This window comes from Pelodiscus sinensis, chromosome 8, assembly GCF_049634645.1.
Source record: "Pelodiscus sinensis isolate JC-2024 chromosome 8, ASM4963464v1, whole genome shotgun sequence".
Classification (NCBI taxonomy): Eukaryota; Metazoa; Chordata; order Testudines; family Trionychidae; genus Pelodiscus; species Pelodiscus sinensis.
Window position 1 is genome coordinate 43,033,974 of NC_134718.1, and position 16,397 is coordinate 43,050,370.

The following is a 16,397-nucleotide window of genomic DNA, read 5'->3' on the forward strand; positions in this document are numbered from 1 at the left end:
GTGTGACTGCATATGAAGTTATCCAAAAAATCAAATATAAAAAAACTCTTACATTTGCAAAAGTTTATTGAATTATCCTTAGATGGCTTCTAAAATGTTTGTGTCTTGATGAATTCAAATCCTTCACGTGTGGTATAAGAAGACAAGATACATGAGTCAGATGACAAAGGCATACAGTAATTTGAATTAGAGTTGACATTGACAACACTGCTATTGGACAATGACTTTTAACTTTTTAAAATAAATTTATAAGTCATGAAAATGAGCAATTAGCATCAATGGCATTAGTCAACAATAATGATCAGTCTGATGGATCAGTCTGATGACTTTTCTTGCAGAAAACAAGCCAGTTAGACCATGTTGTGTCATGATATTTAGGGTGTCTTTTAATTCCATTATTGTTGTAACCAATTTACTATGTATAGAAGTAAGATTTATTGGTCTGTAACATTTTGGATCATCTATTGCCTTTTCAAAATACTGGTACACATCTGCTGATCTTCAGTCGTTTGTCATAGTACACGGTACCCTGTTTTTGCTTCTAAGTAAGTAACTTTATTTTTTTAGTTCCTTTAGAAATCTTGGATTTACAGTCTGGATCAGGTGACTTATTGTTTTTTAGTATATTGACCAGTTCCAGAATCTCTTCTTCTGATGCCTCAATCTCTGTTACTGCTTCATTGTTTAAAAAAAAAAAAAAAAAAAAAAGAGTAGGTAATGGCAGGCATCTCCTCAACATTGTTTGAAGACAATTGCGAGAAAATCATTTAGTTTCCCTGCATTATCTTTCTGTTCCTCAGTTGCTCCCTAGATCTATCTCATGGTGATCAAGTTGTTTGCCTGGCTTCCTGCTTCCGATTTCTGCTTTCATTTTTTTTTCTTGTTTTCATATGTTTTAGTTATTTGCTCTTGAAATGACATCTTAAGCCTCTGAATTTCCTATACACACATCACGAACATGCAACTAAACCCTGTGTGTTACTTCTGGCTAAGTCAAGAATAATATCTCCGATTGTGTGCTCTGAACCTATTAATTCCATGAAGCTGTTGTTCAGGGTTTTGAGAAATACTGTAGCTTCTCTAAATCTTGTCTTGCTGTGATATCTGACTATTACGATTACATTTGACAATATATGGATACAATCCCCATGATTATTTTTTATTAGACTTTGCCTCTTTTTATCTCAATCAACATTATACCCTCAATCTTTTTTTTCCTCCCCTGGAAGCTCTTAATATAACCCTATGAGGATATTTGCATTATTATAATTTTGGGATTTTTATCCCTATAGATACAACTCTGGTCATCATCAATTGGAATATTTATCTCCTTAAAGTGCATAAAATCTTTTAAGTTCATTACTACTGGTTCGCTAACTTGTTGACCTAATCTGTCCTTCCTGTATAGGATGGAGCCAAATTTTGCAGTATCCCATTGTTAATTGCCGTTTCACTATGCTTCAGTGATATATTATGTTAAGGTTTTGGTTTTTTTTTTGATTGCCTGGCATTCTAATTCATCTGTTTTTGCTCTGAAGCATCTCATTGTATGTGAACACCTATAGTTTTTAGTTTTGACCAAGTGCCTATTTTTGTTTCATTCTTTAGTATGAAACCTTGTTAATTTAACAGAAGTTACCTATGATCTTATAACCTGTCCCTGCCCAATTCTGGTACAATTTCTAGTCTATCCTTTACTGCTAGATACAGGGGATACCTTTGGGGTATTAACATCCTTTACCTGATTTGAGTGCTCCTCAGTACCTATTGGCTTTCTATTGAGCGCCCTAAAAATTTCTATTTTCCTCTGTCCTATACTTCCCTTCTTCATTAATAATAGTATGTACCATAACTACCAACTCCTAACTCATACTGATTAGATATCTAAATGGCTCATGAGAGCTAACATCTTTGAACCTGATAAAGTTGTTAATGAGCAGCAATCTGTATTTATAATGATAAAATCCTCTACAATGTGTGTTCATCCTCCAACTGCAAATCCATCCCCTAGAACAACTGCCTCACTGTGTGAAGGGAAATCAGCCTCCTCAGAGTGTGAACATGGGTTCCATTTAAGTCTCTCCCTATTGTTAGGGCCAGATTAGCTCTTCTGCGGGTCTAGGACTAGTAGATTTTGTGGGGCCCCCTTGACTTATGTGGAGCCAAATATGAGGGATTCACCATGCAGGAGGGGGCTGCCAAGGAGCTGGATGGGGGTGTGGGTATGGGCTCTGGGCAGAAGGTAGGGGTGCAGGAGTAGTCTGGGATTCGAGGTGTGGAGTCTGGGCAGTGAGTGCAGGAGTAAGGTGGGGTTAGGGTGCAGAGTCTGGCCAGGATGAGGAGCAGGGTCTGGGAGGGAGCAGAGTGGGGATGCAGGGTCTGGGCAGGAGAGAAGGTGAGGGAGGCACTAGATCCGGGTGCTTGGCTGGCACAGCTCCAGGAGTAAGAGGTGTAACACATGACTCCTTGTGGGCGTTGCCCACCCCACCGCTCTCATTGTCTGTGATTCCTAGCCAATGGGAGCAGTGGGGGTGGAATCTGCAGGCAAACACTACTAGCAGCAACACATCTGCTGGGGAAAAGGGGAAAGGTAGTGTGCAGAGCTTCTACTCCACGCTCCCACCAGACAGAGTGCACATGGATTTTGGTGGATGCAGCCCAGGGTCCTTAATCCCCTTTTATAATTCAACCCTGCCTTTCATGAGATTGGCTTCTTCAGCTGCACAGGTAAATCAGAAGTGGGCAAGCTCTATGATGTTCCTTATGTGCAAGCCCTGCATTCTTCTGCTCCTCCTTTTCTTCTATTCTGGAGTGCAGATATGCTGTCCTTTGGCTATGAGATCCATGAGCTGCTTTACATTAGGCAGGCACAAAGACTCATTCTTTGGCAGTCATTTTTTTTCAGAATACTAGATATTCTGCTACTCTGAATATTTTGCTGCTGGTCTTCTATTCTCATGGCCAAACTGGGTTTTAAGAGTGGGTACTAGCTTGAGCTACGTGTAACTTTTCTTCATGTAGAGACTAACATTTTTGTTGGTTTGTTTTTTAGTGGTTTAATTATTTGTTAAAGAATTTTAAAAATAATTTAGCCTGCTAACGATTTGAGCTTCTTGCTACACCATCCTACCCAACTTTCATTTAGTTCAAACTCCCTGTGTTCAACTCCCTGAGTTGACATTTCCCTCTGTTTGTTCTTGGCCTATCACTTTAGTTTCCTGAGGAATAATGTGATAGCCACAGCTTTTTGGCACACTGAAACTTATCCAGAGGAAAAACAGTAGAAAATATGCTGTAGGGAGCAATCCAGCAGTGGCGATAGGATAGCCTAATGATTTTATGTATCTCTTATAGCATTAATTTCTAAGAATCAGTGAAAATATTTATTTGTTGAAAACTTTACAGTGAAGAGTTTTGAGAGAGTCTTTCTTAAGTTTAAATCTCACTCACAAGGCTATCTGAGTAATCGTGCTAGACAGTGTTAGCAGTAGGGATGTTAAATATTGGTTAATTGAATAGTTGATTAACTTCATTAATGCTTATCAGTTACTCGACTATTCTATAGTCCCAGGGGGTGGGACCGGTAGCCAGTACACTCTGGCCCCACTCCTGAGGAGCCCCCTGGCACTCTGCACTGCTGCCAGGCGGGGGCTGGTCGGTGAGGGAAGCCAATTAAAAAACCAGCTCCCCTCTCTGACTGGCTGCCGGTCACCACATGCTGCTGCCTCTGATACACTTTAAATGCAGAGCCACATCAAAGGTAGGTCATAGGGGTAGGTCCCAGACTGGGTGCAAGCTAGGACTGAGACGGGCTGCTGGCCAGCCTGCTAAAAATTGTACTGGCAGTAGGGGAAAATGCTTGTAGTCTATAGCCTTAACCTATACACTTTTACTTATCAGTAAATCGGTTAATCAACTACACTCTTACATCCCTACTTAGAAGGGCGTTTTCTTTGCTTTTGTTGGTTAGCCAGCTGTAGTTAATGGTCCATGTTCATAACTAAAACATTAATCTCAAGTGAGAAGAACTATCTGTTTCCTACTAAAGGCTATCCAACTGTAGCTTTGGGAAAATGTAAGTGATGCCCATAATAAAATGCTTGCTTGAATGCTGACTATTGACAACAGTGGAATGTCTGTTAGAAGACTGTGTTTTAAGATAGTGAACTATTTTAGCTAGGTAAAGAGAGAGAGAGAGAGGAGTTAAAAACTGCTTTAGCAGTGTGGTTGTAATTACACTGTAATTACATGTGTTACCTACCTATGTGAAAACCGACCTATCACTTCATTTTATTAAATGAGTCAACTATAATCTTTCACACATTCAGTAGCTGATTTTTATAATCTACATACTGATGGGAACCAGCACATGCACTCTTAGGGTATGTCTACACTAGCCCCCTAGTTCGAACTAGGGAGGCTAATGTAGGCATTCGAAGTTGCAAATGAAGCCTGGGATTTAAATATCCCAGGCTTTATTTGCATCTTCCCGTCCGGTCGCCATTTTTTAATTCCACTAGTCCGAAGTAACTGCCCGCGGCTACACGCGGCAGTGAAACGGCAATTCAAACTAAGTCCTTAGTTTGAATTAACTGTTACTCCTCATGGCGGGCAGTTACTTCCGACTAGTGGAATTCAAAAATGGCGACCAGACGGGAAGATGCAAATAAAGCCTGGGATATTTAAATCCCGGGCTTCATTTGCAACTTCGAATGCCTACATTAGCCTCCCTAGTTTGAACTAGGGGGCTAGTGTAGACATACCTGTACAACTTATCCTGTAAACCAGACATATTGCTTCCTACCAGCTGCAGTCCTACTGAAGACAGTGATACTAATGGTGGTAGCAGACAAAACGTGTAATACCATTTGCAACATCTGGCATTCAGAGTAAACTGCTAATTCTGTTAAATTAAAACTTTAAAAAGGCAACTTTAAGTAGGCCTGGGTTCTTAATGGAACATTTATTTCTCCAGGAAAATTTTAACTCTAGAAAATCCCAAATCTGTTACAGGTCGGTCTTCACTCTTTCCTTTTGAAGATGGCTTCCTAGATGACAGTCACGGTGATCAATCTTTATCATCGGGTCTCAGCTCTCCAACTCGCTGTCAGAATGGTGAAAGAGTGGAACGCTATTCTAGAAAGGTGTTTGTTGGAGGTCTGCCTCCTGACATTGATGAAGGTACAGTGAATCAGTGATGTGTACAATTCATGGGGTGGGTGGGAGTAGATTTTCGTTTATTAAAATTAAAACCCCTGACTTTTCATGGCTATGTGGCTAGTATAGGTTGAACCTCTCTAGTCTGGCACCCTCAACACCTGACCAGTGCTGAACCAGAGAATTTGCCGAACCACGGGAGGTCAATATTGTCTAGCAGCATTGCCAACACTTCTACTGCTTACTGGGCTCTTAGAAGACATTTGACCGAGAGCCCGGGCTGGTGGCTGTAAACAAACTTTATGGGTTTGCAGTTAACTTGACTACAACCATGATAAGTGGACATCTGGCTAACTAAAATCATGCTGGATCACAAATGTTGCCAGACCAGATAGTGCTGGACTAGAGAGATTCAGCCTGAAGTGTGGTGTGATATTATAAAGGCAATTTGAGTTTGGGAATCTGTTGGAATTCTTGCAGATTACTATTGGTTGGAAGAACTGTCAGTGTCTGTGGGGGAATGATGAATTGATGTGCAAGTAACCAATGGCATGTCAATGTCCATAAAGGGAATGTCTAGACTACATGGCTCTGTCGATGGAGCCATGTAAACTAGTTTACCCGGCGTAGGCAAAGAAGCGGGGATTTAAATAATCCCTGCTTCATTAAAATAAACATGGCCGCCGTGCTGTGCTGACAATCAGCTGATCTGGCACAGCATGGTAGACTAGACGTGGATCGGTCGGCTGCGGAAGCCATTGCTGACGATCCCTTATGCCTCGTGAAATAAGGCTTGTAGGATCAGTTGGCAAAGGCTTCCCGAGCCAACCGATCCACGTCTATACTACTGTGCTGTGCTGGATCAGCTGATCGTCAGCACAGCGTGGTGGCCATGTTCATTTTAATGAAGTGGGGATTATTTAAATCCCTGCTTCTTTGCCTGTGCCGGGTAAACTAGTTTACATGGCTCCGTCGACGGAGCCATGTAGTCTAGATGTACCCAAACTGTGTACATACATAAAGTGAGGAAATTGATGGGAATACAGGATTAAATGACTGGTGGAAATCCTCAGAAGTCCTGGACTATTCCATCTCCTAATTAGGGACCAAAAAAAGGGAAAAATGACTGAAATGACAGCTTATGTTTCTTAAATATGTTCCTCATAATAAAAATGGGTTTTAGTTAATAAAATGACTCTCTCCGTTTATTTGAGAATCATTTTTATCTCTCTGGTCAAACACCTTTGGGATCTGAACGGTTCCAAACCAGGGAATCTGCTGGACCAGGAAGGTCAATGCCCACCCTTCTGCTGCCACCAATTGCAGGGCTTCACTCTGGTGACAGCAGAGAGGCCAACATTGACTGAATAGGGCCTGGCAGGGCAGTTGGGGGAAGAGGCAGTGGCTATGGAGAGCAACCCTGTGTGAATGCACTGAGCCCCACAGCTGCTGGGCTGTGCTCACAGCCCTGGCCACAGGGCTGTGCTCACAGCCCTGGCCACAGGGCTGTGCTTTGCAGCCACTCTACCTCTTTCCTAAGTATCTCCCGCCCCCCTCCCATCCTTGCTCTTCCCTCTCCCTCCCTGCGCTTTGATGCCACAGAGGAACTATTTGCAATGCTCTGGGAGTGTTGGGTGAAAAGTTGTTGTGTGGGGCCCAGATTTTCCCCATGGGTGCACCTGAGTTTGGGTGACCATGGATGTTTCTGGACTATGGAAGTCCAGACTATAGAGATCCAACTTGTATTAGTAACGGATGTTTACAGTGAATTAGTTGACAAATGTGACCTATTTAGTGTGGTTGCAAAAAGATACTTAGGTTATTGTCAACAATCACAGTTTTTTGCATTGTGCATCTCTTTTTTATAAATAAAATCACAATCCACTGTGGAAGTTCTTCAGTTCCCACCTATCACTGAGAATCCACCATTAATTAAGCACATGCAGGGAACGTAAGGATGTATATCACAAGGGAAAGAAAGGGTACTTTGAAGCTGATTTTGTATTAAGCCTTTTGCCAAACCATGTAATACCTTCATAAAGAAATACTAAACCTCAAACATTGAGAAAACACTGTCCTGCATACTTTTCTTCTGACGTATGGATTGCTAACATCCATCTAGTTCTGAATATATTAAAGTGTATGCTTCCTGATGAGAAAAAAATGTTTTTCTGCTAAAGCAGTGAGATAAAATCAGGGTTTTCACAGAGTAAGGGAACTTAACCCCATCTCCTTTTGTTTGTCCAATATTCCTATTGGACTTACTTTGACCAAAACATTTGAGTCTTGAGTTTCTGTTTAAGCAACTCAGCAGAAACAGAAGCCAGATCTCCAGCCTTTGCTGGGAGTTAGTTGGTAAAAGTCTTTTGGAATGCATAGTATAGGGAATTTAACAATATTTCATTATTTTAAGTACTTAGTTTTCTTTACGTCCAGATGTGTTTGTTTTTGTTTAAAGACTAATCTTATATAAAAGAGTTGCAAAAATGCTTCAGAAAAGTTACATTTCCATGCAAAACAAAAGAGCATGTAAATGTAGAATAGCTTTTTCCCCCTTTGCTTGGTTTGGGTTTTTGGGGTATCTGTCTGTATTTAAAACAATGATTAACTGTTGGCAAATAAAGAAATGTTTGATAAGTTACTTAGGTATAAAAGTAGAAAAGGGGTCAACTAGAATTTAGGTTTCAGATCAGTATTTGCAGTACACACCCATTTCTAATGGATCAAATGTTGTTACTGATTAAGTACAGTATCCTGATCCAGATTTGAAATTCCCTGAGTCTGAGAGTTAAGATGGTTCGGATTCATTTTTTGTTTTATTTGTTTTAAAAAAATGGTAGATCTGTATTAAAGCTTGGTTTTCATCATTACTACTAATAATCAAGAAAATTCAGTCTTGTGAAAGCATCAACTTTTAGTCTTGTTGCGAAACTTCATAGTCAAAGGCAAAACTAGTGGAGTTTAAGCAACTAAGTATAGCAGAGGTTAAAAAAAAAGTATTTCAAGAAATGTCACCTATTCATCATTTCACTTTTTCCTGTTTTCAGTAGCTTCAGAAAAATTAGTTTCTAACATTTTCTTAAGCAAGAATACTTGTTTTGCCACTTCTAATCTTCAGATTTTCTTTAAGGTTCCTTATTTGTTTTTGTAGATGAAATCACTGCCAGCTTTCGCAGGTTTGGACCTCTTGTGGTAGACTGGCCTCACAAAGCTGAAAGCAAGTCATATTTTCCACCTAAAGGTAATTAGCTTGAAATAAGCCTACATGGGATGTTCTGGAACAAACAAATTCCTGCTGCTGGTTTAAAAACATTAAATCCATTAAAAAAACTAGTTTTGACTCCTTAAGATGGCTGTAGTCTTCTTCAATTACGATTCTTCTGCATGTACAATTGGTGTATAGAAGGGGAAAATTCAGTCCATGTAATACAACTTTTTTTTTTTTTTTTTAACCAGTGAATCTACTGAGTCCCATTAGAGTTGGAATCTGCTAGTGGAGTGAATCAGGAATATGTATTTAAGCTAGTTTTATTCTGCAGGAATATTCCCCCTGTTATTGCTGCTACTGGCAGAGCTGAATTAATAAGACTGTTATGTAAACATGGCTTGTAGGGTCTTGAAGTTTTTGAAATACAGTAATGTTATTTACACCAGTTTAGGGTTGGACAGGAGATGGTTTGGGAGTGTTGCTTGGCTTTATACATTCCTCCTTTTATTGTATATCCGTAGCTCCTGCATTTTTAAAACAGTGTTATACAGCATACCGTCTGTAGCCACAAGGATGGGGTAGTACTCATATTCTGAGATTCTTCCCTTCTCCCCGGCCATTAATATTCACAATTGTTCTTAAGACTGGTTTGGCAGCACATTATACTGTGTTGGTCACTGAGCTGACACACGCCTACAATATTTTTATAGATGCACTTTTATGTGCAAACAGCTACGCTCATCCAGAAGTTTTTTAAACTGCTTTGAGGCATGGTAACTTCTTTGTGACAAGTGTTCCATGAATACCATTTAGGACATTTCTATCTCAAAAGAAAACTGCTGTCAGTAGTTATTATATAACATCTGCTCATGGGTAAATAAGATGAAGTGAATATGTGCTTTTCAGTATAATTTCTAAAAGTTGTAACTTATTAATGTAGTGTGTTAAACCGGTTTAGATTCTTTCTAGTCAGAGAGTTTTAGCCAAGAGGGTGTAATGAATTCATCTGATATCTCTTAGACCTACACAAATTTGTTTGCCGTGGCTTAGTGAATAACTAATTTAATTACAAATTTGTTTCAGATTCACATGAGACTTGATTGGTTATTAGATTTGTTCTGTATTCTGGGAGGCTAAATCAGTCTACTGTCAGACTTGTAAAAATGTTTTTGAGTAAGATCTATTTTAGCAGAAGACAAGGGAATCCAACCTCTTCTAATTCTGTCATGATTCTATTATGGGAAACAGCTTTCAAAGCCTCTTCCAGTTGCCCTAGAATGTCTGTCTGAAAGTGCTAACCAGTCAGTCCCAACTGTTCGTGATTATTTATAACTGGCTTCTTAGTTATTAATCAGGGCTTCAGCATCATCTCTTCAGCATGCCTGTCTTGAGGATTCATTTGTAGTCCTGCTAAGCCTGGTGATCAAGTACATTTGACCTACAGTATACTTGTTGACATCCTCAAATAATTCTACTAGATTAGTTAGGTATGACTTCTTTTTACAAACACCATATTGACTCTTGCCTAATATATTGTTTATCTGTGTCTGATAATTGTGTTCTTTACTATATTTTCAGTTAATTTTTCTGGTACTGGAGTTAGCCTTGATGGGCTGTTTTTTCCAGAATCACCTTTGGAAACTTTTTGAAAAATTGGCATTACATTAGCTACCCTCTAATCACAAGTACAGAGGCTGGTTTAAATGATAGATTACATACCATGGTTAGTAATTCTGAAATTTCATATCTGAGTACCTTCAGAACTCTTGGGTGAATACCATCTGGTCCTGCTGACTTACTGCTGTTTAATTTATCAATTTGTTTCAAAACCACCTCTATTGACACCTCAATCTGGGACAATTCCTTAGACTTGTCACCTAAAGAGAATAGTGAGGATCTCTCCTATATCCTCTGTATTGGAGAGCAATGCAAAGAATTCACTTAATTTTTCCACCATGTCATGTATGATGGATGGCCTTCTGTATAGCACCCTAAATTACTAGAGCACCAGAAATGAGTAGACTGAGTCGGACTCTGAGCTGCCTGTGCCTGCACCTGCACCAGTGCCTATCAAGCTTGCTAAGATGTGGCCAGACAATGATCCTGAGGCATTCCTGGAAACATTTGAGCGGGTGGCTATGGTAGCCAAGAGGTACTTTGAACCTGCAAAAAAGTTCAGGAATTTTACTGGTGATTTATCTGCTAGTCATGGGGCTATGTAAATATCTGGATAGAACCTCAGGTGAAGGGGTTTCTCTTAACATACTGACAGTTATGCAATGGCAGAATATTTATAACAAAAAAAGCTGTAGGAAATTCTGGCCTGGTTCAATCTACCAGACCTGGCACTGAAAAGACGGATCCATGTATCTTGTCTAACACTACAAAATACTGCAATTGTCTGAATATATTTTAAAGGGTTTTCTAAATTGTTTTCACTGCATAAATGAGTAACTATGCATCTGGCTTCTTTTTTAAAATGGTTTGGGTATCAATCACAAGCTCACATTTATGGATGTTTTAAAAATAAAACAAAAAAATCACCTGAGTAAAGACCAACAATCCCTATCGTATGCGTTTTGTCCTTCATAAATGCAGAATCTGGATTGCTGGGAAATGAGGGTAGTGGTGATACACAGCTGTTTTGTCACTAAATGTGTAGATTATGCACTTGAACAACAGAAGCTGTTAGCAGCAGCTGACAATGTGTGTAAGAGGCTATTTCTAGTCCCTAACACATTTAAATTACTGCTTTTGCATGGCATTTTTCTGCTTTGTGTTGAAATGTTCAGTGCTGGTTTTTTAATCAGTCTCCCCCATGAGGTGAATCAAATACTTTGCTTCTGAATGAGGCCAAATTATTACTGCTGCCCGAAGATTCTTTAGATGACTTGCATACTTCATAACATATCCTAAACAAATGCTTAAAGAAACTGGCAAAATTATAAATGCCACGTGCTAGTCTTCGGGAAACAGATGCTCAGATTGTAGCACATTTATTTGAATTTTATTGCAGAGTTTTAAGTATTTAAATACAATTTGTGGTTAAGGGTTTTCTTTTAAGTACTCATGGGATTTCAAGGAATAATGAGAAAAGTTCTAAAGAAAAGTACTGAATGCAGCAATACATAATTATGATTCAGCCGCTTTAGACTTGATGGTCTATTTTATTCAGGCAAAAGCAGAACGTTTCAAAGAATATTCTAATTTAAATATGATTTTTAATACAGGCCTGTAAATCTAGAGTCTAATGTTTTTAACTTGGGCAACACATCAAATGCAGTAATTCACTTGTTTCTTATACCTTATTTTGTGTTAAGCAGATAATGCACTACTGGTTTTAAAATAGCTTCACTTTTCTTTATATGTAATACTAGCTTGCAAACTTGAAAAGAATATCTCCTGCCTTACTTGTTTCTCTGTGATAAGTATTTATTTTTTCAAAGATTAAAATCGGTATGAAATTTGCATGATCATTGGAAGCTACAATGCTTTCAGAAAAGGTGCCAGGGAAAGAAGGGAAGGCAGCCTCTGGCTTTCTCTATTCCACCCGGGGAAGAGATGGGAAATAATGTATGGGTTTCAGGGACTGAAAAAGACAGAAGTAGAATATAGGGTGGGTGGAACTAATGCAGATGTAATTGGAATTGGGGAGACTTTTGAGGTCAGAGTAGTATTAGACACCCAGGCAAAAAAGAGATTAAGTGAATTGGGAGGAAGACGGAAAAATTAGTGAGGTTGCTCCTACTACCTCTTTTCCCTGGCTCTCTTCCAGTACTTTTGTTCTGTTCTCTTTTTCCATACATCACTTTCCAGTGCTTCTGAGGAATTCGGGTGTAATATACCACTGCATTGATCCATTCCTGTCAGCTCAGTGGGGGACAGTGAGGGGAAATTAGTAATCTGTTTTCACCTGCAAGAAAATACCACACAAGGAACTGTACCAAGCACTATTGTGAAGTTATCTTGCTTTACCAGGAGTGACTGGACCAAATTTATGATTGGAGTAGGATGAGCGTAAATGCATTTCTTAAAATCTAAGAGGAGCCATTAGACTCTATTTTCTGAATATTTAGGATGCATATATTCTATTGAACTGGAATCTGCTCAGCAAAGCACTACTGTATGCAGAAACAATTAAAAATTCCAAAATGATATTCTAAGATTCATTAACTTTAAAACAGTGATCTCAGAAATTGTCTTAAAAAATACTCAATTCAGTTTCAGCCTTTGACAACTCTGCTTGACCATACCCCGTGTCTCTTCAGGAATCTGCTGTGGTTGGAGATGCACTCTTCTGTGATTAGTGGCAGTGGGGAGATGCCTCCAGAGTTTCGAGGCAAACAGTTCTATTCTCATCACTTCCTCATACCAAAGAAGAAAGATGGATGGTGTTCAATTGTAGATCTTAAAACATCTCAAATTCATCCACTGCTTCAACTTTTCACCCTTTCTTCCATAATCCCGTCTTTAGATCCTATGAATTTTGTTACTCTTGACTTGCAAGACACTTATTTCCGTGTGTCAATTCGTCTAACTCGCAGAACTATCTACATCTTGGAGTCGTCAAACTTCACGATCAATTCAGAGTTCAAGCATTCAGCTTTCCTACAAGCTCCAAGGATGTTTCCCAAATGTCTTCGTATGGTAGCAGCTCACTTAAGGAGTCAGGGCCTCCATGTGTACCACTATCTGGGTGATTGGCTGTTTCAAGGTCAGTCAGCTCAACAGGGATGTTTGTGCAGTTCTGCAACTGTTTTTCAAGTTTCAGAATCAATCAGAACAACTCTCCTGTCACCAATATTCAGCCTACAGCCGGGTTGGGCAAGAGAGCCTCTGTGACGGCACGTTGAGGGTTCCCCGTCTCCTGCACCCCGAAATGGCACAAACAGACTGCACCAGCCAGTGGAATTGAGGGTGGTTTATTGCTCCTCCAGCACAGCGCAGCCCAGATGTAATCTGGTCACAGGAACTGGGCTAGGATGCCTCAGGCCCCCTTGAGATGGGGGAGACTGGGCCCCTAAACTCCAGCTCCTCTCCCTAGGCTGTCTCATCCATGCCCTCCGACAGCCAGCAACCAACTCACTAACTTCCAGCCCTGCCCCCCAGCGAAGGCAGCATTCCACCTTCCTTTGTTCCTCTCCATGGGGGGTGTCTGGCCACTGGTTTGCATAGTGACTCATCCTGTTTTGCTGGGTCGTGGTACCCACAGCAGCCAGTGGGGGTTCCCCCAGAGCCAGCAGCATAGAAACCAGCCAGGTACCCCCACTACGTCACAGCCTCCACAGGCTGGATTCGGCCTGTCAAGAGAGTTGATCTGGCCCATGGACACCCTGCCACTCCCCCCACCCTCAGGCCCATCAGGGCCTGGGGATGGGAGAGCACATAAAGTCTCCTTTGCTACCAGGGGCGCGTGGCGCTTAGAGTGAACTGCCATCTGAACTGGAGCAGGGAGCAAGAGACTTTGTGCACTCCCCACCCCCAGGCCCTGACTGGTTCAGCTGGCAGTTCACTCTAAGCACTGTGTACCCCTTGCAGGGTGGGGGCAGTGAGCGAGAGACTTCACATGCTCCCCTGCCACCAAGCCCTGATTGGCCTTGGGGGGGTAGGCGGATCACACAAAGTCTCTTCCCACCCCCAGGGACATGGGCGCCTAAAGGGAACCAGTTCTCTCTGCGGGGGAAGTGGAGGCAAAGACTTCAACTGCTCCCCCACTCCTAGGCCAATAAGGGTCTGTGGGCAGGGAAGCTCAGAAGTTTCCTGGCCCCACTCCTTCTTCCTGCGGCTCTGCCCCTTCTGTGGCAGCCCAGGTCCACTTCTAAAATTTGTATAGTGGCCCCTTTTCTAAAATTGCCTGCCCCTTGCCTACAGAATTCATAGGGACAATCTTACATTCCATTTGCAAGGGCCTCTTCTTCATCAGGAGAAATTTTCTACAATGAATCCCTAAATTTCTTGCCACTGGGCTCACCCAAGACCAGTGAGTCTACCTCAGCTGGATTATCTGGCAACTTGTACCTATATGACTGTGTAAGCAAGATTATGCCTTCAGCCTCCACAAGGTTGGCTGAGGACGGTTTATGAGCTGAACAAAGTTAGATTTACTTGTAGAAGTTCTTCAGGAGAAACTAAAATGTCTTATTTGATAGACAGATCTGTTTAAATATCAGGCTATTATCCACCACCACCTTCAAAACCCATGGCTCTTGACTGAGTTGAAACCCTCAAGTCTTTAGTCATGTTTTCTTAAAATGAGGAGTTCCCTCAGCAGACCTATTTCTTAGTAATATGGTCCCAATGTGCCCAGGATCTCTGGTGGATACATTTCAAACTCAATGGGAAAACAGACTCTGTTTTATGCATTTCCTTCCATTCAGTTAATCCCCAGAAGTCTAAGAAAGATAAGTCAGGACAAAGCATGTGTGATATTGATAGTTCTAGCCTATCAATTTAAGTACTCTGCTCTGAGGTATCTATCAATCAGTCCACTTCTGAACCTATCAGACATAATTTTGCAGAGCTGACTGCACTCAGGCCTGGAGTCCCTGTAGTTGACTACAAGAAGAAAAAGCTGGCGATTTCATAGATGGAAACTGTTCAGGAGCTGTACAAGTGTTTTGACATTGAATAAAAAGGCTTTTACCAGAAGGACACATCAAGCAAAGTGGAAATATTCTTTCTGTTCAGAATCATGTTTTACCTTTAGACCCTTTTATTTTAAGGTATCTTGAACTACTTATTTTAAAGCACCCAGGCTTTTGAATTAGCTGTTAGGATCCAGTTGGCCATTATATTGGCTTATCTGACTGCTGAAGATGCTTAGCTTTCTTTTCACCCCATCATGTTTGTAAACTGCCTAATTTGTGTATTTCCATTGAGTAATCTGGCCACTGAATACCCTTACTTTGAATGGAATGTGACAAGAGATCCACAGAGGTGCTTCTATCTGACTGAAGAGAATTTAAGGAGTTAAACTTACGAGTCTTTGCAAGTGAACATGTAACATCTAGTAAGTGACTGAAGAAAGTGGTGGTAAAAATAACATTTTAAAGCTGAGGTTAAGAGTTCTTTGACATTCATAACTCATATCTGGGTATTATAATAGATAACTGGAAAGCATTCAGACCTGGACTTGATCAAAACATTTAATAAGAGTGCAAAGAGTCATTTAATCATGTGTCCTTTTAGATAGAGACATACTGAAACAGAATTTTGCACCTGAAAGGTATTTACTTGGAAAGCAACATCTCCCTCATCAAATAGAACCAGACTGTGATTTTTGTGATGCAATCCCTAAAATACTGCTTTGTTTGGTATTCATAGGAATCACCTCATAATTCCGTATAATAGATTTTTCAGAAGTGATTTTACACTATTTGAAAAACTGAGTTGGACAAGTGCTTCTGTATACAGAATGACATAGATGGCTGTCCTACCATCTACTTGTAAAGTATTTATATTTCTTCTAGATTACTATCAGTTTACTTAATGTTCAAAAGTATGGGCTTTGTAGCAATCTTTAAAGGTAATATCTAAAACAACTGAAATTCTTCAATATAAAGTAAACTAGAAGACTTACCTAGTGTTGACTGCGTCTTTCAGGGTAGGAAGCTGGTCGTGTGGGGGGTGGTGGTGGTGGTGCAGGAGTCAAGGCAGGGCCTTGGAAATGGGGAGGCAGTGCAGGAGGGTGAGGGGTAGTAAGTGTGAGGGCTGGGAAGGTGAAGAGGGGCTGAGGGTGAGGGTCCCATCTGACATAAGTCTTTTCTCTCTCCCCAGCTCCCCACCAGCTGCCATGGGCCTTCTCTCTCCTTCCTCTGATTGAATAGGCTGCTTTTTTAATTATTTGGTGCTTCATATTCTTCTTTCTGAGAATGAAGTTATATTTTGTTTGCAGCCTCTTCTATTGAAGTAATAGCCTTGACCATTAGACAATGGTAAAAGTGCATATTCATTTCCATAGTTCTTTCTCCCATGCCTGTTAAAATATTGAGTTTCATGCTATTTAATTTTCATTCCTGAGACTTAAATAATA

General features: G+C 40.6%; 1 protein-coding gene across 10 annotated transcripts in view; it reads left to right on the plus strand.

Annotated features, from left to right (window-relative positions):
* Window positions 1-16,397, plus strand: part of CPEB3 (cytoplasmic polyadenylation element binding protein 3) — a 186,834-nt gene that overhangs the window by 118,083 nt on the left and 52,354 nt on the right. For 8 of the 10 annotated variants that reach the window (XM_075935178.1, XM_075935180.1, XM_075935181.1 and 5 more), the window contains 2 exons: window positions 5,014-5,181; window positions 8,309-8,398. The exons of the other annotated variants lie outside the window; for them this stretch is intronic. In XM_075935178.1, coding sequence (XP_075791293.1) covers window positions 5,014-5,181; window positions 8,309-8,398 — 258 coding nt within the window. The remainder of the gene's footprint in view (window positions 1-5,013; window positions 5,182-8,308; window positions 8,399-16,397) is intronic. 10 annotated transcript variants of the gene reach the window in all.